Source organism: Melanerpes formicivorus, unplaced genomic scaffold, assembly GCF_026170545.1.
Source record: "Melanerpes formicivorus ecotype bairdi unplaced genomic scaffold, bMelFor1.0.p_v2 SCAF_16, whole genome shotgun sequence".
Taxonomy (NCBI): domain Eukaryota; kingdom Metazoa; phylum Chordata; class Aves; order Piciformes; family Picidae; genus Melanerpes; species Melanerpes formicivorus.
The window spans coordinates 6,733,498-6,761,426 of NW_027142368.1; the positions used below are offsets into that span (position 1 = coordinate 6,733,498).

At 37.5% G+C, this 27,929-nt stretch overlaps 1 protein-coding gene across 4 annotated transcripts in view; it reads left to right on the top strand.

Moving 5' to 3' along the window:
* SYT9 (synaptotagmin 9) overlaps positions 1 to 27,475 on the top strand; it is a 64,396-nt gene extending 36,921 nt beyond the window's left edge. Inside the window, exons 4-8 of one of the 4 annotated variants that reach the window (XM_068147896.1) lie at positions 19,842 to 19,962; positions 20,996 to 21,167; positions 21,804 to 21,933; positions 22,510 to 22,666; positions 23,727 to 23,811. In XM_068147896.1, coding sequence (XP_068003997.1) covers positions 19,842 to 19,962; positions 20,996 to 21,167; positions 21,804 to 21,933; positions 22,510 to 22,617 — 531 coding nt within the window. In that variant the 3' untranslated portion in view covers positions 22,618 to 22,666; positions 23,727 to 23,811. Of the gene's footprint in view, positions 1 to 19,841; positions 19,963 to 20,995; positions 21,168 to 21,803; positions 21,934 to 22,509 lie in introns of those variants that run through there. The other 3 variants (XM_068147895.1, XM_068147897.1, XM_068147898.1) reach the window with 3 other exon arrangements.
* Positions 27,476 to 27,929: the final 454 nt, after the last annotated feature.

The window sequence follows — 27,929 nt, forward strand, 5'->3', positions numbered from 1 at the left end:
AATAACACTGAAAGATTGTTTTTATCCAAACCTAGCAGTTTGGACTATAACATCTGCTACTATCCCAAAGTTTGAAATTATTTCACAACACAGATGCATGTCAGCATAGAAATTTTCTACATGGTTCAGAAGCTGCCTGCCTCCAAACACAAGGCTGCAATATGAAAATGATTGTTCTTCTAATCTGAGGTCCTGTGAGCATAAAGTCTCTCTCCTGGAACACTAATACTTTTTCCAACCAGAAAAAATCAGCAGTGGACTGTTTAATGGAAGAAATAATTAAGTGGATCAACTTCAGATGAACATGAAATAAACTAGATAAGTTTTTTGTGTATCTATCAGACAGATTACACTGGTTTCTGGCAGCAGCTCTGTATTTCTAGGATGGGTTTCAGTAGTTGATTTGATTAGTAGCCTCTTAAACATACTCAGTTTTAAATTTTATTCATCTTCATAGGCTTCTGGCATGTTCAAAGACAAAAGAGTTGTTAAAATTGCCATGGTTGTCATCTTGAAACTCAAATGGGATCAGACAAAACCCACATGGTTCTGTCATAAAATAGCTATCTATGAAGGCCAGGAAGCTATCAGGTAGTCACTTATAAAGAAGAACCTTCTTTTTCAGAATATGTTAGGTACACGCCTGCATAACTCCCTGTGCATCCAGAAGGGAAAATACTTCCTCACAAATTGCTTGTTAAAGATCACTAGGCAGCTGTAGGGCACAGAGGAAGATTTCTGTGAACTGGGTATCTAGATCAGGTTTGTACTATCTGCATTTTCAAAATGTTTGGCCTTTGTCTCTCACTAAGCAGGTATTTTTCTAGGTAAGAGTAGTATTTAAAAGTGGTTTCTAACTTAGAGCCGGAGGAAATCAAGGTAAGAAAGAGCAATGTAAATTTCCATTCTTAGGTGGGCCAACATTTTCCAAAATGACAACACATTTTAGAAGACAAGTCCATGACTTTGGTCTCACAGTGCATATAGCTTTCGACACTGATGCTATCCTTTCAGTTGTCAGATATGGTTATACTTGAAGTCTAGACATGTTATAATAAACACTGTTCTTCTTCTGAGTGTCTAAGCTTAGATATACAATTTAAAAAATAAATAAAACTTATTTAGAACATCCTTCTGGCACCTTTCTCTCATCTCAACCTGAGGTTGAACATTCCAGACAACCTGGTTTTATGAATGCTTCTATAATATTCTATTCTCAAAGGATATTTACAACAAGACTTGCAGTGATTTTGAAGAGTCCAACATCCAGTCCACAAAGTTAAACAATAATATATCAGGCTACAAAAAAAGAGTAAAAATGCAGAAGAAATATATTCCGTATAGAGAGAAGGGATTACTGAAAAAAAAACCCGGGTCATACATACAGAATTTGAGTAGTAGCATGTCACAGACTTAGCAAATGTACAAGGTTTGTTGAAAATCCAGAAGATAGTTAGGGATTGTTCAAAACTATATAAAAAACACAACCTGTACTTCAAGTTGTTTATTTTGGTATCCAGAAAGAGCCAGCATATGCTTGAAATTGTAAAGCCAAAAAATTGATTGCATATGTTTTTAAGAATCTTCAGGCTCTTTTGGGGTATACATTGTGGGCAAGAACACAACAGTATGTCAGATAATGCTGATTTGCACAGAAGCAGGGAATAAAATCGTATTTGATAAAGGGGAAAAAAGAAGAAGAATTTAATTTGCATGTGGGTACCCATGCTAGTGTTTTGAGAAAGAAAGATTCGAGACTTTGTATTTTTAGGCAATTAGGTTGTGTAACTGAGATGCAACTGGAATCGTAACATCACCACAAGGAAGTTTCAAGTTCCCCATTTCAGAGATGCCAACCACAGCAAGTGTGGAAGAGAGACAACAAATGAACAAATTATTTCAGTTTGTTTTCTATGAAAAGCATAACAAAAGCCCAACATTTTGAACCTGATCAAACCTATCCTTTCTAGAGTTCAAACTTATTTTGTCCTCAAACTGAAAAAACTACCTCAAAAGTTGTATTGATCAGGACCATTGCTGCTAAGAGGCTGTGAGCAATTTAATGTACATGCACATGCATAGATGCAGCCCATAATCCTTAGCAATTCCTTACTTGAGGAAAATTAATTTCCTTCTTTGAAAGAAGTAGGCACATGCTGTCCCTAAATCGTGGGCAGTGGAGCAGACTCAGACAAAAAGGATGTGACTTGTTCAAGACATGACACTGCTTAATGGCAGACATGCGACCAGGTTCAGAATCTGCAGATTTCTGGCACCAGCTTCAATCCACTCCATGTAGCACTGCTTATCTTCTTCGACAGTGCACAGACACTGTAGCTGGCAGGAAGTCAACTAAGTCCACCTACTCCACTTTTAAAAAATGTTTAGCTTGTCAGATGTTTAGCTAGTATTTCTAAAATTTGTGTTCTAGCAAATGGCTGGGTTTAGAAAAGCATTGAGCAAAGTTTCAGAAAAGCATTTAAAATATGTGCAGTGGTTAACAAAAAAAATTTAACCATTTGAGAAGGAAGAGAAACAAACTAAATCTCTGGCTCTGTATATGAATACAAAGCCAAACCATTAGTATTAAGTGCCATGTCTACTTTTTAGGACTGTAGCAGAACACGGGAAGCACGAGTTGCTTTTTAATTGTAATATAGAACACAAATGCAGTATTAACCTGATTTGTTGAAAATGAGGAGGTTTGGCACCAGAGAGACAAATGTGGAAATATACCAATGTAATTGATGTGCAAATGCAACTATCTAGAAGAGACAGAGTGGCAAACCCATATTAACCCAGAGTGTCTTGCCCATATTAAAGCGTACCAAAAGCTGAGGGAGCAACAATTATTTCACAACTAGACAAATTAAGGAAGCAAACACAAGAGGCAAGCTCTACCTCACTTAGATTTTAGATTTATTTCTAAAAAAAAATGACAACTACAAAAAACCAAACCAACCAACTAAAAAAACAAAAACCCCAAAGCCCAACAATGAAACCCAAAAAATACAGAAAGCATAATTGCCTTCAAAGAAGCACATCAGTGGATTTCATCTAAGTCACAAAGGTTTCATTATATTTTCTGACTATAGTTACTTAATAAAATGTATAGAAAAAATAAAAGTCCATGTTCAATGAATCATTTCATAGCCAAAAAAATGCTGAAAAGTCATTGATCTTTAATCTTTCAGATTTCTAGGGATCATCACAGGAAAGATGTAAAGCAAATTAATTAAGCTTCAGCTTCAGCAGAAGTGTAGCAGTGATTGTACAGTTGAGAGCAGCTGCAGACGGTGTTTTCCCTATGGTTGTAAAGTTTTTTAACAGCCACATGTTTAAACAGCTTCATTTTCAAAACTGGGCTTTTCTTTTTGTCTTTTTGTGTTTTCTTTTTTAATCTAATGACTTTGCCAATTACTTTGTCAGGGAAGATTTATCAGAAAGTACGTAAGTTTAAGTGATTGTGAGACAGCGCTCAACAAAACTAAACAAAGGACAGCTACAGGTACATACAATTAGATAGGATAGAGATAAAATTATCTGTGTTTTCACAAAACTTAAAGACAGGATGTGCCTAATTCTGTTTGGAGCAACTAGGTACCTGAGAATAATATTCAATAAAACCTGTGAAGGGTCTGAAGTGAAAAAGTCAAATGCCTTGAAGAGAAATAGTGTGAGATGCATCTAGACTGATCCCAAGTTAGTGGTACAACACTCCAAGCCCGGCTCTAAAAATAATGGTGACAGTTCATGCAAGTGATTATCTAACAGCCTTGTAGCTCCACAGGCATTTTGAGAAACAAGATGAATCTTGTATTATCACTGAAGCCCTCAGCTAACATTTAAATGATAATTCAGAGAATTGTGTATGTGTGTGTATGTACCAATTGAAGTTTACAGAACCCAGGAGTATAGCCATCAGAGATTCCAAGTGAGCTTTCTCAGTCTGGTTATTTACAAAAGCCATACATACAAACAAATGAAACAAAGTCAAAACTAAAGCAGACAACAAAACCCTAAGCCATGCAGCAGGATCGGGATAGTTTCAGTTCGAGAATGCAAAAGAAAAAGAAAATTCAAGTCAGTATTTTGAGAAGAGAGACATTTCAGAATAAGATGTTTTTGTTTTTCATTGGGAATCATCTTCCAGTGCAATATTTAAAAATATTTTTTAAGTTGAAATAGGGACAGAATATCTTGGATTTTACCAAAGTAAAATCTTTCAAGTCAAGTGAGGGATGTTCTGCTTCAAAATGGAAATAACTCAAAATTCCTTAGGAAATTAAAATCCTAGTTTCTATACTGGTTGCTCCCCAGCTCATGAAGGCTGTACATTCTTGAGTTCTGTCTTTTGGCTTTGTGTAATAAATCTTTCCCTGGTGCCACAGCCCTAGAATAGCAACAGTGTGAAGAACATTTCCTCCACATATTAGCCGCTAACAAAGGTTAGACCCAATCCTAAATTCCTGTTCTTCTAGATTAATGGAATAGTCTGTAACTATTGCTGTTCTATACATCCACCTTCTCCTTTTTTCCCCATCTTATCTGCCAATTCTTTTTTCCGTCCAGAAATCTCACTCTAAACGAGGTTCTCGGAGATAACCTTCAGTTAAACACCTCACAGTAGCACACACATAAAGCAAAGCCAAAATGTGATCCTGGTCACTCAAGCCTGTCCTTCAGTTATATCATCCAAAATTGTTAGTGGGAGCCACAAATGGAGAAAAAAATGCTCTAGTATTTTACAATTCATAGGAGAAAATTCTACAAGATGGCCAAAGAGCACTCATTTAAGCTAAAACAGCTGCATTAAGGTGAGCTTGGCTGTAATCATTCTGCATATAATTCAAGATTAGAGTGTGCCATCACCTTTTTGCTACAGGGTTATATAACTCTCAATTTAAACATGTATTTAGCCAGGCAGGGCTAGGCTAGCCAGGCACTTCAAACACACATTTAATTACTGAACAGTTTGGGGAATGCTTACTTGGTCTTTTTTTTCTAGCAGAGGTCAAAGAAAGCATTTCAATAGCTTATGGATTCTTCAACATTTCTGAAAAATCCTACACTTTAAATTTAGTTTCAATATTTGTAGCCAAACTTGAAAGTATTCTTCCCTCTGAACATTCTGTGCTTATGTGAAGAGCCTCAAACCATTTTTAGTCTTTAATCCCCACAAGATATCACAGCCATCAGGCATTTTTCTCCACCAAACAGGGTATTTGAGAGTTTTACAGCTTTCCTCTGGGTGCAGGCTGTTTATTCAGTTGTCATGTTATTTTCCCATGGCCTTAAATTTAAGCATTAAGTGGACCCTTTTTTGTTCTTGTATATTTTACTTAGGGATTCAACCTTCCCCAAACTTCTACCAAGACATAATGGACATTTCTGTAGGGGATACTATAGCTACTTGGGAAGCACTTCTGCACACTATACCTGACAGGCTGGCATTCTTTCACTGCCTAAAATCCATGCTTGCCAGAGTACAATCCTCCCTTCATCTTTTCTAGTACACCTGTGACACCACTGTTGACAGACTTCCTATCAAAAGATTTGTCTGTCCCTTTTCAGACTATCAAAAGAGGATGTAACCTGTGTTGCACTTTTAACATTCTGGATTCCAGGACATTTCCAGAGTTCTGTTACAGAGCACTGAACGTCACCAGTGCAGAAGCAAGGAATTACTGGATCATAACCGTAGTCCTTTGGAGCACAGCTTTTGTGCTTACAGGCTAAATCACAGGGCTTGCTGGAATTAAGACACAGCTATACCCTTTGCTAAGTAATCAGATGAGGGCTTTCTTCAGACCTCCTCACTACCTTTTGTTGGGGGAAAACATTACAAGCTGCAGCTGCAATTTGAGCCTATTGGTAGAAAAGGACATCTTGGGAGAACAATGTGTTCTATACATGTATCTATAGCTTTTCTAGCTTTTCTCTTGTCTAGGAGACTTTTAGAAGTTAATCATGTAATTTGAAAGAAATAAAAGACAGAACAACTGAACTAGTGTGAATGAGAGTAGACATTTAAAAAGACACACAATACCTTTTGATAAGATTTGGTTGCATGGTCAACAAGTATAATTCCAGCTATTATTGAGGCCCCATTTGTCCCTGGCACAGAGATGTATGTGGTAGCTTTTCTTTCTTCAGTTTCCAGCCTTTCAGATCATGAGGGCCACTTCCAAGAGGGACAGTTTTCTGTAGAGAACCTTACTTAGAATACCACAGGAAGACACATATCTATCCTCTTCCATTCAGTCACTTTGTAAAAATAGATTACTTGGCAGACATTATCTGAGGGAAGAGGGACAGAAAGGCATCACTCTTCAATGGTAACTGAGCTATTTTTCTGAGTGTGAAGCTAAAGAAATGATGGCAAAACCAAGAACTTGACTAAAAGCTTTCCCATCAAGTCCTTACTTCACCATCTCTTATAACAGAGATCTTGATTTTATATCACTATTTTATTTAATTTCTCCTCATACATAGACTTTTGGAAAGAAATATGTGTGCAGCATTTCCTGGAAAAGTCCAACAGGCCACTGCAGCATCACTTTTCCCTTTTCTGGCTAGGATTAAATGACAAACACATGCAAACCTCCAAATTCTGCACCCATCCTTGCGAATGCTGAAAGGCAATTTGCAGTGCACATTCAAATTCCAGAATTATAGATGTGGTAACCTCTGTAGTTAGTCTCACTGAAATCATTGGAAGTATTTACAGGGATAAATGAAGCATACAGTCATTTGCAGTGTCTGAGCCTTCCTATGTCTGCCGAGAAGAGAATTATAATGTGTTTCACACCATGTACCTTGGTGAAGTGACAGGCTCAAATGACAAGACTGCATTAGCAATGTCTGTGGTATCATGACATTTTACATGTTTCTGACACTTCATTGCTTGATTAAACACCTTGCTCTGTTTACTTAAGAAAACAGTACTCAGAAGCTACAGCTTATTCTTAGCAAATTCTTAATAATTCACTACTCCTATAATCAGATGAACCCAAAATTAAAGCTACATACACCATCTGGAAGAAGATTTCTGACTAATGATGGCATCTGGCTTGTGATGTGCAGGGAAGCAGACAAAAGTGACAGCCAGAGGTTTTCACAGTTGATTATATGAACTATCGGGATAAAATTCCCTACTCAGATTCTTGGGCCAAATCTGGCATCTTAAAAATAGCAGTTTATCATAACATTAGAAAACTTAACCTTGCTTGCCAAGCAACCAATTACTAACAGGCACACTGCAAGTGGCTGAAATCCACCACTCCTCCTACTTAACATTCCCTCTTTGACTTCCTGAAGTAATATTATTTTTAAAGGAGCAGTGAGTAGGAGATCAGCAACATCTAATATAATATTTTTTATTCTCATAGAAACTGCTGCCCAAACACTGTGAAAGTTTACAAGAGCAAAAGAAAAATTCCCTATACTGTATTTTGTGTATTTGTTTCCAGAATTCATCAAAGTCTTTATGCGTTTTCTTTTTTAAAGCATGCTGGGATTTAATCAACCATCTGATCTAACTCCTCTGAACAACCCCAACATGAAATAGCTATGTATGCAGCACAAGAAAAGAAAAGTGTGTAAAAAAAAAAAGATAGGAAGAAAACAGTAGACTTGGGTTTTAAGCCCCCTAAAGAGTTATGATTATCAGAAAAAAATAATCACTTTAAAATAATGAAAACCTTTCAATGTCTGTGTTCCATGGAGCACAGAATCTTGCAGTAAATGCTAATCTAGCAAGAGAATTGTTTGGACCACTGTTGGGACCACAAGGTTTTATGCAGGCAGAAATCAGTTGTACTTGGTATGATATCCTGACTCTACTGGAAGGTCAGGGAGAGAATTCCCACTGAATCTCAGATTTCATCCATATTCTCTTGCTATAGTATAGTATCTTGTAAAAGGAACAAAAAGCCACATGAAATAATGCAAACAAGTAACTTCAGAAGTGCATCAGAAAATTCACTGGAAGAGCAGACAAAGGCAATTTACCATTTTTTTTATTTCTCTCTACAAAATAAATGCATGACTGAATTTCTCAACAAAGAGAGGAATCTACTCTTCTTCCCCCTCCCTTAAAACTTGCTGGCTAAAATACAAGTGAGTTATCAAATTTGGCTCTGGAGAAGGTGGACAGAAATCTCTCCATGAGAAATTACCTTGATTCTACATCTACATCTTCAGCTTTTGACTGGCTGCAGCAGTTCTAATAGAATGAAAACAGCACAGATTATGTTCCCTCAAAGTTCCTTCAGTGAGCTCCCCTGACCCATTCCTTTCAGTAGCTCAGCAGTGTTTTTCATTTGCCAGCTCCTTTCTAAATTTGTCACTTTACTCAGAAGAGTGTCAGCATTCTTGGGAAAACTGAGAGAAAAACTTGGTGCAAAACAAAGCCTTTCATAATAAAACAGGATAAAACAAGCTTTTCATCCTACCTAACCAGTACACATAGCCATAGATGCTGACTCTATTCACCTCTCTCCAGCCAGTTCTTGTTCTCCTCAAAATGCATTTTCTCAGGAAACCTCTCATTGCTAAAGCAGCACACATGAAAAAGATACTAACCTTCTTTTCAGACAGTCTTGCTCTGGAAGTTATGAGTCAGAAAGGTCAGAGATTAACCACACTAAATTCTTTTGAAATCATACTTCCAAAAAAATTGAAGCCATGTCTTTTTAAGGTGTCAAGTTGAGTAGCTGAAATCATTGATCATTCTCAAAATAATGAAGAGTTTTAAAATGAACTCAGCATTTAGGACAAGTCAACTCACAACTTTGCATTTCAAACCCATCAAATTACTCTAATTAAAAGCAATGAAACTGAAAATTTCAGAAGGCATCTAAGTGACTGTGAGATACTCTTTAGTAAGTCACTCTCAGACTTTCCAAAAATGCTATATTTTTTTTTCCTACCAGAGGCTAATGTATACTTAATAGCACCTGCTATTCATGAGTATAAACATAACTTTTGTGCAGGCAAAACTCTGGGCAGCTCACTGGACTCGCCCCACACAAATAAATGCACATGATGCCATGAGGAAGAGAGCAAAACAAGCCACAGAAAAAGAAAGTTCTTCTTGAGGTACATTTCACCTGTAGCACGTAAAACAAGTTAAAAGTCTTCTAAGAGAAGGAAGTTCTATTGACTGCCTTTTTGGACTTTATGTACCAAAGCAATTCTACATTTAGTGCTCTCATTATCTCACATCTTATACTACCTTCTGTGCATTCTTTTCAGAGGGAAAACATACTCACTAAAGTGATCCTAAAACTGCCTGCAGTACGCATCTAAATATAATAGGGAGGCACGAGCATATCTGACAAAGTATTACAAAAAAAGAACTGTCATCACACTCTACACAATCACATCTTCCTGTTCTCACCCTGCAAATACATGGTTGATGCACTTAATTTCAGAGACTGCACTTTCTAAAATGTATATATGCCTTCTTCCTTCCCTCCACCTTCCTCAGTTTTCATTTTTTTTAAAGCTGTTTTTTCCTTTACAGCCCCTAAGTAGGTGTAGTACTGGATTTGTAACCAGCCTAGCAGCTTCAAGATTGAAATATTTTATTTACTTGCAAGGTAGGTGAATGAAGCACAACAATAGCATAAATTCTTCACCAGATGTACATAGCTTAAGCCTAAGTGTTCTAATGGTGATAGTCCAGAACTGTCTCTGAAGAGAATAGCTGTATTTATATGACCTTTTGAGCACAGCAGCAATCAAGATAGTCAGGAACACTGAAATGTTCCTGGCATTGCCTAAGTGGTAAAAGTAACCCCTTGTTGCTACATCACCACATATTCTGTGGCCTTGATTCAGGAAGCGAGTCAGGGAGGTTTGCCCTACAAGCTGGATACCAACAAGCACGCTGGCATGTTACACAGTCAGCAATGCTGCATAGCAGTCTGTCACCAAACTGTCAGTAGCATCTCTGGGAGGAAGCAGAAGAGCCTACCTTCTCCCCCGTGTTTCACAAACAACCCCCAAAAAGACCCCAAACCCCAAAACTCCAGCTTCTCTCTTTGTGGAAATGTGAGTTTTGTTTGTGGCATGGTTTGAGAAATAAAGGATGAAAGCAGTCTTCTGTTACATGCTTCTTGAATGATGTCTTCTTATCATTAATTTTGTTGTCATTCTCAACATAGAGTTTGACATTAGCTTTCTATTTCTCATTATATTTCAATATATTATTTGGCCATTCTCTTTTTCATATCAACTTCTAAAACAAAATCATGGAGCAGAATTTTAATTAGACTAAGAGCAGATTCAGGTTTATAAAAATGGCCTTTCTTTATTACCCATTTTGCTCCCAAGCTATGCTAAGCCTGAGTAGCAAGGGAGTCAGTACAGAATAGCTAATGTAAGTATAAATTAATACATCCAAAAAACACTCTGAAGTGCTCATGCAGACTGAAAAGAATATGTTTTTTTTTCCAGATGTTGTGACTCTCCATCTTTTTTCAGCACTACCCAGGCAGTTATTCTCCTTTTCAGAATAATGTAATCAGAATGCATGATATAAAAGACATCTGCTTTACACAACACAAAGTGCCTACCCTGAGAATGACATTCAGTGCTAAGGAAAGGTGAGGAACTGTCAGTAGGGCTTTAATATCTCATTTCAGCAGCATGTCTGTAGTAGCTTTTTTTAATGCAGAATTGTCAGTCCGTAAGAATTTAATATTAATTACAACTATGTCAGCAGGACACAGTAACTGACTTCTCCGAAGGCTGGGATGCCAGGAGCAATGGGTAATCCTCCTGCTGCTGGACAGGACCTTGCCAGCCAAGTCCCATCCCATCTCCCCATCAGGCAAACAGGGTAGGGTGGCATCAGACAGCTCCCTGGGGATGGGCCCAGCCTGGCCAGGACCTGACCCCATGGATGGGCTCAGGTCCACAGGGCCTGTGGCCAGGCAGGTCAGATCTGTGGGGAGCTGAGTAGTATCCAATGGTATCAGTAGTGCAGGGAGCAACAGCCCTGGTCTGTGCTGAAATGGGAACCTAGTCTCTGGGCAGGGTGAAGGGAAGTCCTGAGGGATAGTCAGGGCCAGTAAGACTTGGTAATGCCCTTGTGCTCTGATGTGCTGATTACTTTCAGTCCCGGTGCAGGAACAGATAATTCAGTGGGGTTAGAACGTAGAGTATCCTCTGATATTTTAGTGACGCTGTAAGTGCACAGGCAGCTATTGTAACTCAAGGCAGAGTGAAAGGTCAGTCCATTAATTTGCATATAGATTTAGTCTAAATTGACATTTCTATTTTATCACAGTAGGAAAAAAATATTAATAAGCCAGACTTTTTGGATTAAAATATTTTGATCAGTTAACATATTTTTAAAACAAGCTTACCTCCTTGCAATTTTTCTTGGATATATTTGAGATTTTTATTAGTAGTGGGATATTGACATAATTAAACATTACTTTCTACATATGTCAAAATGGAAGTAAGAGATAACTGGCAAATAATTTATGGTAGAAATAATTTTATGTATTAGAATGAAATTGCTGCTTCATTTTCTTCAAGTTCACATTTGCCTAGAGATACTGAACACTTAACATGTAATTTATCCTTCCCTTCTTACAACAAGCTAGCATTTAGCCTTGAAACCATGAGGGTTCATTTTTTCCATTCACTTTTTCCATCTGCATGATGCTCATCAAGACTATTCTTTTAAGTCAGCAAGGCTGACCCACCCAGATTAGCTTCTGTGGTCAGATCCTGTGCCCTATAATGCCAGTAAGCTCTAGTTTTCTTTAGTTGTTTTTTTTTTTTTCAATTTCAGTATTTCACACACACCCCCAAAAAAAAAAAAAAAAATCAGTTACAGCCTGCTGAAAAAGTGCTAACTTTGACATGACAGATACTGATGGACATTGATCAAAACTTTAGTCCTCACTTTGGGAAACTACCGCCCATTTTCCCCGATTTCACTGTTAGATTATTTTTTGTGAAACTGCCCTCTGCCTGCCTGACCTACTCAGCCTTCCATTTTTGCCATCTTCACTGAACATCAAAACTCTTATGTTTCCCAGCTGAAGTTCTCCCTTACATTGCCTTTTGAGAAAACAGTTGCCCTGCAAACATCTATTCCTCTATAGAACAATTTATATTTCATTGCTGTTCCCAAGCACGTCAACATTTCTAAAGCACCATTGTCTCCTTTGCAGAGGGAAAGGTTTCAGTCAGCTCTGCGCTGAAGTAGTCTCTTTTAAAGCCTTAGCATTGTGAAATCAAACCCACCCTCAAAAGACTTGTCTTTCAAAAGACTTTTGAAGCACAATACCAAAGGCAGTAACCTGTAAACACTGGCAAGGTGTGCTACACTGAAGTGAGATATACTGGATGAAAAGGAAGAGCAAATCTGTCCACCTCTCTTATAAACTCATGTCTTACGGGTTATGACACTTTCATTTTCAAATATTAGATCAGGAAGGTGCTATTATTTTTTCTAACTCTCAAAGTGTTCCCTGCCCTACATACACCCCCTGGGCCTCCCAGTAATAATCAAATTGTTTTATAAAAGGCAGTTTATGATGATGCTTGGAAAAGAAGTCAGGGCAGCCTTTTTTGTATTATTAAATCTATAGTGAACTTTGTAGCTTTTAGAAAGCAGCAAATCATGGAACTGTAAAAAGCAGTAAATTCAAAACAACATAGTTCCAGAGGTACAGTTTAACTTGCAAAAAGAAACTGAAAAGTTTCATTAGCTCCTTTCTCTGACCAAAAATGCCATCTATGAAGCCTTCAGAAACAACTCTGCACTTACTTTCCTCCTCTTATTAACTGATGAGGGAGTTAAAAATTACTTATATCAACTTTATTAAAAAGTTTCATTTTCAGAGTGCCTCATTTCTGCTTTTCCTGTGAAACCAGTTTCTGACATTGCCACACACACACACAAACAGGACAAGCACCGTACCTTTTCCAATCATGTCTCTACTAATTTTCATTAGCTCAATTCAGAATGCCTCTCCAGTTCATTATTTCTGTTTGGAACAAATGAAGATGATATCTCTATCTCAACAGCTACAGGATAATTCATTAGATTCACTCTTAGGCCCAGAGTCAGCAGAGCACTTTAGTTGTTGGGAACTGAAAATCTATTTAAAGGATTTAAAGCCAGTAAAATCTATAGGACTTAAGCATTTAAGTTTAAAAACAAGTAGTATGAACTTTATCTTCACTGAATGGAAGCTTTTATAAAGTAAGGCTCTTATTACAGAATAAGTTATCAATAAAGTCTTGAAGGACTCAGTAAGAACAAATATATTCTGTAAATGTACTTAGATAACTAAGGACACTGCACAGCTAACCAATTGGAAAGGCAGTTTCACTTAATCACTGCCATCCTATTTATAGGATATAAATTATGACATTGGAGATGTTGGGCTCTAGAGATAAGTGCATTGGCTGCCTACAGGAAAGGGCCTCGGTCCTTGTCTTGCTAAAGACATTGTGGCAAGAGAAAGTTACCTATATGTTCTTCTCAAAAATAGTATCTGGATTTGTTCTGAAATACACAATTCTAGCTACCCATCTGCTAAGATACTTGACTGACTGGCACAGCGCAAAGTTGTGTCTGGAGAATCCTCTTATGTGGACTGCTGTGATCTGCCTTATAGAAAAGCAATCATGACACAAGGGTGATAGAAACAGGAGAGTAAAAAAACCCACACCATATCAAAAGACCTTCAGGCTCTGAAGTGGAGGCAGAGGATATTGTATTTGCTGGATGCTTTATTTTTGGTGCTGGGCAAAACTATGAGTTAAGTTAAAACAAGAACATAAACTCCCTAAACTGATAATCATAACAGCTTTCCACAATCCAGCCTTCAGGAGGGATTCCCACTTCTTTCAGTCTCTACAAAGTACAGCACAAAATTTTACTCAGAACTGATCTATCAGATAAGACATCTGTCTGACTACAAAGTGTCCCATAGTACCTCAGGGGAATAAGTAATAGAAACTCTGTTGTGGTATCATCTTTGCTTTACTAACATAAATCCTAATGGAGAAAAATCAAGCTACACACTTAATTCAACAGCTAAGCTGAAGTTGAACTTAGCTATCAAAGGATTTTTTTTTCATTATTTTTTTTTTTAATTAGACTATGCAACACCTGTTGGCTGACTGGTTTAAGTGTTTCCTTTCTTCCCTGTGAGGGTTTTTTGGTTAGATTCTTTACCTGATTACACTCCAGAGTGAATAACAGGCAAGCATTTCAGCTTTCTTTGATTCCTTCACTTCAGTGAAACCAAGCATCAGGTTTGTTTTTTTTAGTGTAAGTGAAATCAGTCTAATTTTCACACAATTAGCCCTAAAATCTTTTTTTTATGTATTTACTTTTATTGTTTAAGAAAATCATGAGTAAATGAAGTAAAGAGAATGAAATGCAAATGGCATCACACTGAGAAAATAATACAGTTTGCGAATGAACTTAAAACATGAAATATAGCCTGACACTGATGTATTAAGAGTAATTGTAACAGATAGGCCATTTCCATTTTCCATGAACTTTACTTAGTCATATCTTTATAGATAAAGTCTGATTGAGGCGTTAATAAATAATCTGCTTTACTAGAGTTGATTTCTTTGATGTGACATGTCAGGAAATTAGAATTTTCCAGTTATATCTTCTCTGTTCCTCTTAAAATGCATAATGAGGAAGCGGCTGGTACTTTTCTAGTCAGCTGCAAATTCAGTTGGAATCAAACATTTTTCTAAAGAGTTTTCCTCAAAATACATTTCTCACAGAACTCAAATGTTTTCTATGATGAAATAATAAAAAATGTAGAGCTAATGTGAGGAATTAATCATGTTATATACTTTACATTTACTATCATTCCCAAACAGATTAGAGTCTGGGATTTGTTTAGTATAGTATTTGTGTCCTGGACATGTACTTGAACTGAATCAGTATCTTATGCTTACTCAAGTCTGAATCCAAACTTCTCAGCACAGATGAACAATGTAGTAAATGTATGCCCCAGAAAGCAGGTAACACTTCTCAAAAGTATTTTTAGTTTATTTAGGCATAACACGTATACCTAGTATACTTAAATTATTGTCATCTTAGCAGTCAACTTCAGCAGTCAACTGCAACATTAAAAACCTCACACTATCAAATATTAGAATGATTTACAGTAAAATATGCCTTGTACCTTTTTTACAGAAACATAATTCAATTATTTCCAGGAAAGATTATGAAATAACTAGAAAGATTTTTATTTTATTTTAAATAAAACTAATACTCCTCTCCTGGGGGGCAGGGAGGGGTAGAGAGGGAATTTACTTAAATACTGATAAACAATCCTGTCTGTGCTTCAGAAGCTCAAATGATATCATCTCATTTCATGAAACATCTACTATTTTCCTACTTACAGGTGCCCTTTGCAGAGATGAATAACTACTAGAGGAGGTACTATGCAAAGTTACATTGACAGAGCTCTACTGCTCTGACATAGGAATAAGAATGTATAAAATCACCAGTGCCCTGAAAACCTTTTTCAACAGTTAGCAACTTTAAAAGAAGTAAGGAAAGGCATCACTGCCTACAAGTGCTCCCAATAAGTTAGGTTGATGAGATGCATAGCAATGCATCTGAGCACTTCACAATCCATAATTAGCATTATTTTTGCAACATACTAGAAAAGTAAAAAAAGTAGTGTCTGTCTTTTTATAGAAGAGGAACAGAGGAACCTGGTATAATTGAGACATATGCTTTAATTAGAGTGGCACAGGCACTGTGTGATAGCAGGCCTATCACAGCTTGTCTGTTCCCGAAATACAAAACACAAGTTTCAGAGGAAATGGGCACAGAACTTATGACTGCCTAATTCAGGGACCGCAGATCTTCGCCTAGACCAGAGGCAAAAGAAGCAGTTGTAACCTATTATTTGTATTCTTTTCTTCCATCCCTTGCTGCCTGTTTTGCATGATTTTATGTGCCAATTCTCTGCACCCAAAGATATTTGTAAGAACCAAATGTCATCTCCATTTGTCAGAAACCCCCTAACTACCAGGTATTTTGCAGGGTTTCACTGTGAAGGTTTGATCCAGCTTAAGGCAGTCTCCAAGGAATCCAGCTTAAGGCAGCCTCCAAGGAATCAAAGGTGAATCAACTTAAGGCCCCACTGTTGCAGCTCTCTTTAAGATGACACATCTCCCTGTTTAACATTCTGAGTTATACTGACCTAAACACCAGCAAGGAGCTGCAGACACAGTGCTAGGGAGTGATTTATCCTGCAGGATAATTAAATTAATAATTTTTAATTCTATAAATACTATGTGACTATAAAAAACCAAGGTATTAATGTTACTATTAGAATTCAGCATTTTAAAAGATACATTCATTATGTGTTAATTTTACTAGAGGGAAATCAGAAATGTTTTCTGGGAACAGGAAGAACTACAAACCTTTAGGTAGAAGCCACTCAAAATGATTCAAATAATATTATTTCTGTGATATACCAAGTATTTCCACCAGAAATGGAACAAGGAGGAAGTCCAGAATTAGGGCTGTCCTGGTTGCACTGTCACACGCGCAGTATGGTATTGCTACCACACTTAGACACAAATTTGGAATGTACAAAATGCATGACTTGATAACCTACAATATTATGAAATCTTTTCCTAAGTAGGAATTTCAGAATGTCTCTGGCAGTGTAATATTTATATCACCACATTTTGTCAAGCATGCATAGTAACACATAAGTATTCATTTCAAAAGGAAGCATAATCCTTGCAGAAGATCCTACCCTCTGTGCTTGTTAATTCTGTTCCTTAAAGCTGTTTCTTTAACACCATTAATGACAAACCATGGCTTAGGCCATGTGGGTCAGTGATTTTAAACTAGTGAAGATGTGCAATAATCCTCTCTGTGCTGTGTTCCATAGGCTTTGGTTCTGTTCAGAAAGAGAATTTATAGTAAGGGTCTGGGTTTGATGGATATAATAGTCATGCCTGTGATACCACTAATCTCTAGTCCAAGGATGTTTCTTGTTCCACTGCAGTTACCCAGACAGATGAACACAAACATGCAAACTCTGTGGTACAGCCATGGTTTGTGGTACTCTTTGAAAACTATTCCCTAATTAAGTTGGACCTTGAACTCCCAATGGTAAAATTTACAATGTTTGGAAGAAATTAAAATGTTGCTTTTTTGATTATAGAAAATAGGATAAGCAGGCTGAATAGCCAGGGCACTGGGAAAAGCTCACATTGTTAGAAGATCCATCTTTACAAAACCAAAAAAACCTCTCACTTACAAATAACCAGCATTACAGTTACTTGTAAAAGGTGCTGTAATTGATGATTGCCTACAAATCAAACTAAAAGCAAGAAAAGACAGAGCTTCTTTTAAAGACTGAGAGAAGGATTTGCATGCCAAAGAGTATGTCTCTCTCCTGGTGCTGCCTGCAAGCTCTCCTTTCATACATTCTCAGGCTGCTGTGGTTGGATGACTTACTAGCATTTGCTTATGAATAACCTGAGTCACACAGTTATCTGTGATCCATTGCCACAACACCTACAACTTGTAGAACTGGAAATGATTGAAAAATCACATGCTCTATTTCCAATTTAACAATGCTTTTTCCTGGATAATGCCCAGTGCCATTTCAGGAAAAGCATTAACATAGCATTTGCTAAAGTATACAGATTCACAGATTACATGACGTTGGAAAGGACCCTCAAAAGTCATCTTGTCCAACCCCCCCGCAGTCATCAGGGACATTGTATAGGTGGGGATTAGTTTTCAAACATAAGGCAAAGATTGTGGGTAAGTACATTAGGGCATAAATCCTAATATTGCATTCAATACATGATCTCTTCTTTCCTAACAAGTTAATTTATGCAGGGAGTTAACATGTTTTCTTGGAATTTGTATCTAAAGCAATGGTATAGTAATTCTTACTTACTTATGAACTTCTTCCTAAGAAATGATGAAAGATTTTTGAATGTTCATTCAACATGTTCAAGTCTGGTAGTAAAACATTTACAGTATTCACATGATCAATTGTCTAGTCACCATGTAGAGTACTGGATTTGAATACAGAATGACTTGGCTGTGGTTGATGATATTAAACAACAGCAAGATTCACAGTTAAAGCAACAGGTACCTGACAGCCTTCTTTGTGGTCAGGGAAAACCTGAAGTGATTCAACAATGCTATCTTCTCCTAAAAGTTTTTAACCAGTTCATGAAATATAACCTTTGAAACAAAATCTGCCAGAGTGACAAATCCCCCAAATTGCCAAAAGGTGGTTTCACTCAATAATTTATTGTAATGGCTATGAAATTCTGCTGTACTCAGAGCTGCAGCAAAAGAGAGAATTCCACAGCTAAGTACCTCAACACCTCAGAGCTGGGGAAGTACACTGATGAAGTTGTTCTTCCTCACAATGGGAAGGATAAGGGAAATCTTTACTTCCTGTTCTGCAGGTTTTAGGTATCAAGCTCCAGATGACCACTGGAAAAAATTCAGAGATCACTTATTCCTCCTGTAGAGTTAAGTGCTGGTGTTAGCCAAGAGAAATTGCTCCTGGATGTGCTGACATCACTTTAGCCTATAGAACCTCACGTTCTCAAACAACACTTTAATCCTCTGAGTCACTAGCAGTTTGTTGCAGCAGGTCTGCTTCCAAGTATGAGCCACCAAAAGACACTTAATAGGGTGAGTCATATCAGCTCTATTGACATTGCCACAGTCCCTATTAGCTTTTCAGCTATCCTAGAACACCAATCTTTAGAATGAAAAAGACGACAGCTGATGAAGTCAAGTCAGGGTTAAAAGCTAGTTATTATGGGCAAAGGGCCCATAACAGCAGCTGCTTTTCTTCGACAGCATCTCTCTCCCATAACAGTACAAGGAAAGGACATATTTCTGAATGAATGTACATGATGATTCTTTTCCTTGCATGAGCTGAGAACTCTCTTGAGCAAGGTGTTGGATCAAGTGACTTCTAGAAATCCCCTCCAAGACTACATTCACACAATCCTTTATTCACTATGCTTCTTTCTGAATCCTTTATTCACTATGTTTCTTTCTGAATCCTTTATTCACTATGTTTCTTTCTGCCATCTTTCTTTTTTTTTTTTTTTTTTTTTTTTTTTTTTTGGTGGTGGTGGGTTTGGGTTTTTTTTAATAAAAAAGCAGATGATTTGTACCTATAAACAGTTTGCTCATTTTCTACTACTTTTCTGAAACCTTTTCTGATGCCACTGACACAGGAAAGGGTTGTAAATCATTCCATCAAATGAAACAGGTGGACAAGCTTACTTAAGAGAGCTTGTCTGCACAAGGCACAGGAAGTAACGTCCTTACTCTACTTCTGGTGGAGACTGCCCCACTACCATAGCAACTTCACACCTTTCCCTCTCACACCTGAGTTTATGCAAGCTGGAGAGCTGGACACAACATTACCTTATGCAACCAGGGAGGTTTTTTGTGAACCTCTCTATGGGTATCTTTCTGGCAGAGAGATCTATTGGAGCTTGTGATACATGCAAACCACTACCAAACTTAAAAGAGAAAGAAGGTACTCCATGAAGTACCTCATCACTTTACATGTGTTTTATCTCTGAGTGCTAAAAACTACAACCCTGTTTACATAGAGAACTTGGGTGTCTAGTAACAAACGGAGCAACTTCAATGTTTTCTGCAGATAGACATCTAGTTTTCAGTGTTTCAGAATGAGGATTCAGCTTTGCTTGCATAACTATAGATCCCCAAAGGTATCTTTTTAGCTCCTGGTATGGGTAAGGAAAATTGTTGTTAACTGCTTCACATTGTCTCTCTTTCCTTTGAACAGGATAATGTGGATCTTGGTGACCTGATGTTTTCACTCTGCTACCTTCCAACAGCTGGTAGACTAACAATTACAATAATAAAGGCAAGAAACTTAAAGGCAATGGATATCACAGGAGCATCAGGTAGGAATTAATCCAATGCTCAATGTGTATTTCTGTCCCATTTCCCTCCTGAGACACATAATTCGACACTTTCAATCCCAAAATTATTTTTGAGAAGAGAATTCTTACACTGCAGGCTTTTGAGTTACTTGAATTTCTCAGAAATAAATAGTATATTTTGGTTTTCTCAGTTGCAATCAACAGTTTAAAATAATTTGTTCTTAGAAAGACTGTGAGATTATTATCCCTAAAGCTGCTGTGATTCAGAACAGCACAAGTTGCTCAAACTCTGTTCAATGCGCTAGGAAATTTTTTGTACAGCAGACTGTTAGAGCTATGGCACAGAGGCAGGCTGACCCTCTCTGATAGTCTCCAAAAGCCACTGAGCCTAGTCTTCTGTTGCTGGTATATGGACAACAGAGGGGGCAACCCAGGCTCCTTTCAGCAGCAACCCTTTCAAAATTTGATGATGAAAATTATAAACTAATTTAAATAAGACTTCAGAGATGGCTTTTAATTACTAGCAGGGAGTTGCAGACTTCACAGAAAGGAGCTACACAGAAATAGCTTTTTTACTACATTCAGGATTTTAAAAATAATTATCTCTTGAGAAGTAGAAGCACTAACTGCTACACTTCAAATTATATATAACCATGCATCAGTAAATCCCACTGTGCAAAATATTGTCATCTTCTGTCTGCCCTACAAATCTATACAAGTAATTAGACTGTTATAAATAGGCTATACACAGGCTGTTGTATAAAACAGTCAGGTATAACATGCTTCAGTGGACATTTTAATGCCCTTTGAGAAGTCAGTAGATGACAAGGAGCTTCTTGAACCTAAATTGTTCATTATAAGCAGTCAATCAAGTAAAGCTCTAATACCTCCCAGGCATTCCATAGTAATAGAGAAGCTCAAACTCCAGTCAGGTCCAGCTGACTAGTTCTGCAAGCAGATATGGGCATACAAGAAAGTTGCTCCCTTCACTTTCCATTTATCTTTGCTTAAATACAACAAAAGAAAACCAACACTGTTCTTATGATTCACACAGATCCCTATGTGAAGGTTTCTTTAATGTGTGAAGGAAGGCGACTAAAGAAAAGAAAGACTTCCACCAAGAGGAATACCCTTAATCCTGTTTACAATGAAGCCATAGTCTTTGACGTCCCTCCAGAAAACATTGACCAAATTAACTTGTCGATAGCTGTTATGGATTATGACCGGTGAGATACCTGTAGCTGTAAAATAACATCATCTATTGGCTTATCAAATCTTGCACAGGAGACTTGCATCCGGAAACAAAGTTAATAATTTTTTCCCAGCAAATGGGAAATTAATGTTGTGTTGAGTTTGGTAGAAGACTAAAATGTCTTGTGTTGTCAGGCAGAATTTTCTTTCTAAATTTTAAAATATAGATTTGCACCCATAAGTGATTTTTATCCATAAGCTGTATATATGTTTACCAGAACTGAACCATAACCAGACAGTCCACAAACTGATGTTCTGTTTGTGTACAATTATGCTCACCTGTTAGACACCTGCCTCCATTTCTAAAATTGTGGTTTAGAGTTTACTTGTATCTGCAACCTAATTACAGAACACAGGCAAAGAGTATTTTACAATCTTCATGCAAAAATAAGAAACAGAGTGCACAGAGACACACAGTGTGTGCTGTAATGGGGGAAATGTTAAATTATTCTGATTAGTGGGAAATGCATAGAGTATTTTAGAGTTCATTGTATTTCCCAGGCAAGAACTAATTTTACAAATCTGTGATTAATGTTTCTAATGAAATATGTAAATAGTATGGTTCTAAAGGTAAAATGTTAAGAAAAAATTATTATGGAATATTTTCACAGTGTAGGTCACAATGAGGTCATTGGAGTATGTCAAGTAGGCAACGATGCAGAAAGTCTTGGTCGTGACCACTGGAATGAAATGCTGTCATACCCTCGGAAACCTATTGCTCACTGGCATCCTCTTGCAGAGGTAAGACTTTTACTTCTTGCTTCCTCATTATTATAATTATGAATATTCTCCCATATGGTATTAAAAGTTGGACTAAATTTTATGAACAAAACCAAGATCTACATGCATGCACTAAATCCTAGAAAAGGGCTCAGAAAGTCAAATATGACACGTACGTTTCATTTGCTCCTGTTAATTTTAGGCAGACAAAGTAATTAATGTTTTTAATATATACCTGAAAACACCAAATGTTATACACTGGATTAAGGGTTTGGTTTTGTTTTTTTGAATAAGATCTCGGGCAACTTTCACATATGAAGAAATTCACCTTGTTTACAGAACAACCAAGACCTATTTTTTATATATAATAATCTCATCTAACTTCTCTTGTAACAATATATCATCTGTGCCACTAGCACATCTCAAGGGATGCCTAACTGCACTAAAAACCCAAAAAAACCAACACCCAAACAACAAAAAAACTTAAGTGACTCTGGAGATCTGAAGCGCTGATAAGAAGTGACACAATCAGAAAAGCTTTTCAAGGTTCCTATGTTTTTTTGTTTTGTTTTGTTTTGTTTTGTTTTTTGTCTTTAGGGCCCTATTCAGCAGAAATGTTATGCAGGTCTTCTGCGCTTGGATGGCTGCCGAAGAGGCTTCCTCACCCTTTTAACCTATTCAGCAGAAATTTGGCATTCCTGTTGAACTCTTTCTTAGCCATATCCTCAGGGGCTATTCCACAGAGTCCAGTGGGGTAAAGATGTCCTTTTAATCCCTCTGTTTAATCCTCTCCCCAACACAGAGAGTACTAATCCTGATTCATGAGACACAAAAACTCATCAAAGATCTAATGAAATTTCTTTGTAAGAGTTACCACTACTTACTTCTACTGTTGCTATCACTGGCTAGTCAGGCAGCAATCCCAGTCTAAAGGAACTGCTGTGTTTATGTCACCTCTAATGATGAAGGACAGGAAAGGCTACAGTGTTCATATCAAGCCACAGATTTGGCCATAAGCACAAATATACAGCGACAGGAAGTTCTCACTGTCTTTGAGTGTATTTTATGCATCAGTATGCAGCCATGTTATTAGAAAGCAACTGAGGACTTTACCTGCTTGGTTGTAAGCACTAACCCTAGGCATTTCCATAAATAATTGTTGGACAACAGGAAGATGCTACAAAATGGCAAAAATACCATAGCCTTGCCCTGTGACCATAAGTAGTTATATGCACTGGTACCTGGGGACCACAGTAGCACAGTTTCAGCAGAGAGATGTTTGAGTGCACACAAGCTCTGTGGCAAGGGGCATGCACTGTGCACTGCTCTGAAAATCAGAGCATGGCTGCTGCCAACATGCAAGCATGCTGTGAAAGAACATCCAGCGAAGTGAGTGAGCTCTGCCTATACATTTGTGCCCCCAGTGACAAGCTAGCTATTGGCAGAAGTGCCACATGTGAAATGCTTACCTGGGCATTTGAGAGCTGGGTTTAGAAAATACATCACCAAGCTCTCAGCTGCAGCCAAGCACTGATAGGAGTGGCTTGACAAGCATGTAGTGTAATGGTTACTATTTCCAGAATACAAGAAGTGTCTCTTAGCAGAAGCTGTCTACATCTGTATATCCAACCTGTCTTCCCTCTTTGATAAATTTGATTGCAGCCAGATCCCACAATTAGGTTTTGACAGCTCTTCCCTTTTTACAGGCATCCTGTTCTTTTCATACATGCCTGGCTAACGTCTTTAGATTTCATTACTGTGTTGTTTTTCTCATGTCACTGAGCTAAACAGAGACATATTTTTTTCCTTCCCAGGAATCAAGTGGGGGAGGGTGTCCAGCACACCCAGGCTGTGCAGAGAAATATATACACAGCATATCATTTTGGCTCCTGAATCAGGATTAGACTCAGCGAGAGCTTCTGGAACCTCTGTGGCCACAGCCATAGGACCTTCCTTGAATATTTGCTGAATAGGACCCTCAGTCTTCTACTGTGTGAAGAGCTATTGGTTTCAAGTAGTTCATGTTATCCACTTGTAGCATTAATTCTCCAGCTGATATTATTGCTACTGATAGATTATCTGTATGATTGTAAGCATTACCCAAATTCAAGTCAGAATTTATGTTTGCTAGAAGTAACCCAGGTTTTACAAGCAACATGATAGCAATGAAACTAAAAAATATGGGAGGCAGCAACAAATATTTTTCTTGTATTTGCAAAAAAGGTGCAGTATTGTGATCAGGTAGCTTTCTAAATATAGTTTTTTTCAAGAATGATTGTCATTAGATATTTAATTTTTAATGACAAGTTGTATCCTCAGTCTCAGTTGGTGCCAGCTTTCACCTCAGATGAAAGCAAAGGAATATCCTTCAAATCTGAAAAAATGAAAAAACATTCTGGGTGAGACCAAGATACATATGGTATTTGTAATGACAGTATGTTCTTTTAGAAAGAAGATAACCATCTGTATAACATGGAGCCTGTGAGTCCTCAACCTTTGTAGATAATTTTCCAGTCAGTGTTTCTTAGTTGTGTCCATGACCCTGTAAGACGTTGGAAGCATATCACAGGCAGCTATGCTCTATCATACACACAAGCACACAGGTGTGTGCATGTGCACACACACACTATGTCATTTTAAAATGCTGCTCCAAATACATACTGCCTGTGAAGACTTTAATTATTGTAGTAGAAGTAAAATGGCTGTTTTACATGATGGTGCATTGTCAACGCTGACAAATTCCAGCCATTAAAACCATTAATAAACTAAATAAATAAAGCATTTAACTCTTTCACATGATGAAATCTGTATTCCAAAACAAGAGCCACTGGAATACATTTTTGCCACTTACTTAGCCATGCATGGAGTTCTCTCTTCCTTTAAAATTGCAGAATTATAGAATCAACCGGGTTAGAAGGGACCTCCAATATCACCAAGCCCAACTGATCACCCAGTCCTAACTAATCAGCTATACCATGGTACTAAGTGCCTCATCCAGTCTTTTCTTAAACACCTCCAGGGACGTTTACCCTACCACCTCTCTGGGCAGCCCATTACAACAGGCAATCACTATTTCTGTGAAGAACTTATTTTTAAGATCAAGCCTAAACTTCCCTCTGCACATCTTGAGACTGTCTCCTCTTTTTTTGTTGCTGGTTGCCAGGGACAAGAGACCAACCCCCGACCTGGCTACAACCACGCTTCAAGTAGTTGTAGACGGCAATAAGGTCACCCCTGAGCCTCCTCTTTTCCAGGCTTAACAGCCCCAGCTCCCTCAGCCTCTTCTCATAGGGCTTGTGCTCCAAACCCCTCACCAGCTTTGCTGCCCTTCTCTGGACACGTTCAAGCGTAATTATGCTGTATAACAAGTACCGTAATTCCAACATAGAAAAGGAAATCCCTTAGAAAAGCATCTCAGCAAGATTTTAATCCCACTTCACTCATTGAAAATGTGCTACTAATCTATTACTTTTAGTTCTCCATAACAAGCCACCATTTCAGATGTTGTTTCATAAAAAGCAGTGAGAGTCAATGGGAAAGCCTTCCAAGCTACTAATACTGAGGCAAAGTATATGGGCAGTTGTGTGATATTCCCATGCCAAAATACTCACAGCACTGCCCTTCTGCAGCTGAGTGCTCAAATATTTCTTTATCTGTTTCAACTGAAATCACAAGACATTAAAAGCATTTCTGTTCTCTTGTGTTTCATTTTTCCCTGTAAATAATCCTGACAGTGGACAAACACGCATTCATCTCAATTTAGGGAAGCAGGGATTACCAGAACAGAAAGCAAAGATGTAGTATAAAAGACCCAGTGCTCAAACTGTTCTTGCCAGTCAATGCACACTTCAGCTTTCTATGCCACTGGATCTATAAAACACCAAAGCAGTACATATGAGAAACTTGCTTTATAGAAGTCAGTAAGTACCAGTAGTGAAACTGATGGTACAAGCCAAAGTGAGACAGCAGCAAAAGAATGAAAAACAGGAGGTTGTTTTAATCCCTTCTTCTCGGTTTGAAGGGACAGTTGTTTGGGGTTTTTTGTTTTTATTCGTTGGTTTTAGGTTTGGTTTCATTTGTCTGTACACCAAACATGATATGCAACTAGATTAACAAGAGCACCCAAAATCAGGGGCATGAGAGACATTTCTGCTTGTCTATCACTTGGTATCATTTGAGCACTGAGGGGATCTATTTGCCATTAAAAAAAAAAAAAAAAAAGGCAAGCTGCAAACTTTCTTTTAATTTAAAAGTAACAAACAACAAATGAGAAGGGAAAAAGAGAACTGGAAGTTCAAAGGAAAAATCTGGTTTACCCAGTTGAAAATCTTTCTGAAATTACTGTTAATGCATTTTGTTCAGATATAAAGAAGTGAAAAAATGTAGATGAGGTGACTCAATCTGAAGTGTCATAAATTAAATGCTTTCTTCCCTTTAGAACAGTGCATTGTCAAATGATTACATCTCGGTATCAAGTGAGAAAACAATGGCCTTCCTATCTAGAAGGAAATAATCATGTAGAGATAGTAATCCACAAAACTGTAGAATTTAATAGAAGCTGTCTGTGCTGGGGAAAATGGCATCAGGATACACTTTTTAACAGCATCACCTTGAATCTTGCTGTAGTTAGTGCCAGACCTTGCTTACAACTATAATTCTGTTCTGAAGTGACAGCCTTACATGAACCAAGCTGTGTAATGTGTGAATTCTCTTGTAAGGCCACTGCACATTCAAGGCTGAGTAGTTTCAAGAGCTGTGTTTACAGTTAACTTCTAATGTGATGGGTTGGGCAAGGAACTACAGCTGGAAGTTTTCCAGGGTCCTGCAGTTCTCTGAGAGGACCTCCATCTTCTTGAAGGTCCATAAAGTGCACTAATCCAGACGGCAGTGATGGACACTATTCCAGAAAGGTATCATCAGGACAAAGCTCAACTGGTGATAGAACACACACAACACAGAGGGGAAGAATGACATGAGGACTTGTAAGCATCTGGGCTGTGTTTGTTTGTTTGTTTTGTCTGGGTATTTTAGTTCTCCCTTCATATGCTCAAATGTAGACAATGTAAAACTGGAATATTTCACTTGGATGCATGCTGGCCAGCTGTCATTTTTAATACCCATTGCAAAGATGCGTGAAGAGAAGTGTATTGTTTTGATATACTTTTGGTTTTATTAACACATGAACATTGTACTATACTTTATTATTTTTTGTTCAATAAATAGTCCTGGTATCTCTATGTTCCATGTCTAATTTTGGAGAGTAGAGCCATACCTGTATCAAGGCTCTCTCGATTAGGTGGGCATTTTGTTTGTTTAGTAGAAATAATGCATGATTCTTTTTGCAGTGATGGTTGAGGGACAAAAAAATTTTCTTAATTTTATAATATGTACTACAATCTTCTAAACACCAGTAAAAATGTACTGTGATTTATTTATATAAATCTAGCCTGAACAAGTAAGTTTTGATCTTAATAAAAACTCTGTAAGAAATTGTGCAATTGTAATTTATTACTATTATGTATTTAATATATTAAAGTTAAATTCATTACACAGAAAGCCAAGAAATACTTTGGATATGTTTTAACTCAGTTTTTTTCCAGAGATGATGTGTTTTGATAAAATAAATAAGAGCAGAAAGACAAAGCTGTTACCATGACAGTTACTTTATAGCTCTGAAACATCCTTTGAAAGTTTGGATACTGAAATTTCTTCTTCTTTCATCCTAAGGGCACAATCATCATTACGGAAATATTTTAGAGATGGCAAAGATTAATTTCACTTACACTGAATATTAACAATATCAAGAAGCTACAGAAGTGCTTCAACCACATGACAGTGTGTTAAATTACCCAAATTTAGTATAGCACGCTATCAAAATTTACAATCCTCCTGTCAACACCAGACATGTAGCTCAGGGAAATTCGCAGAGGTGCCTTGGCAGAGCCCAGAAACAAATGGAAAAGAAAGCACAGATGTATCTGCTATGACCACACAAACTGCTCCTACGAAGGTGACAC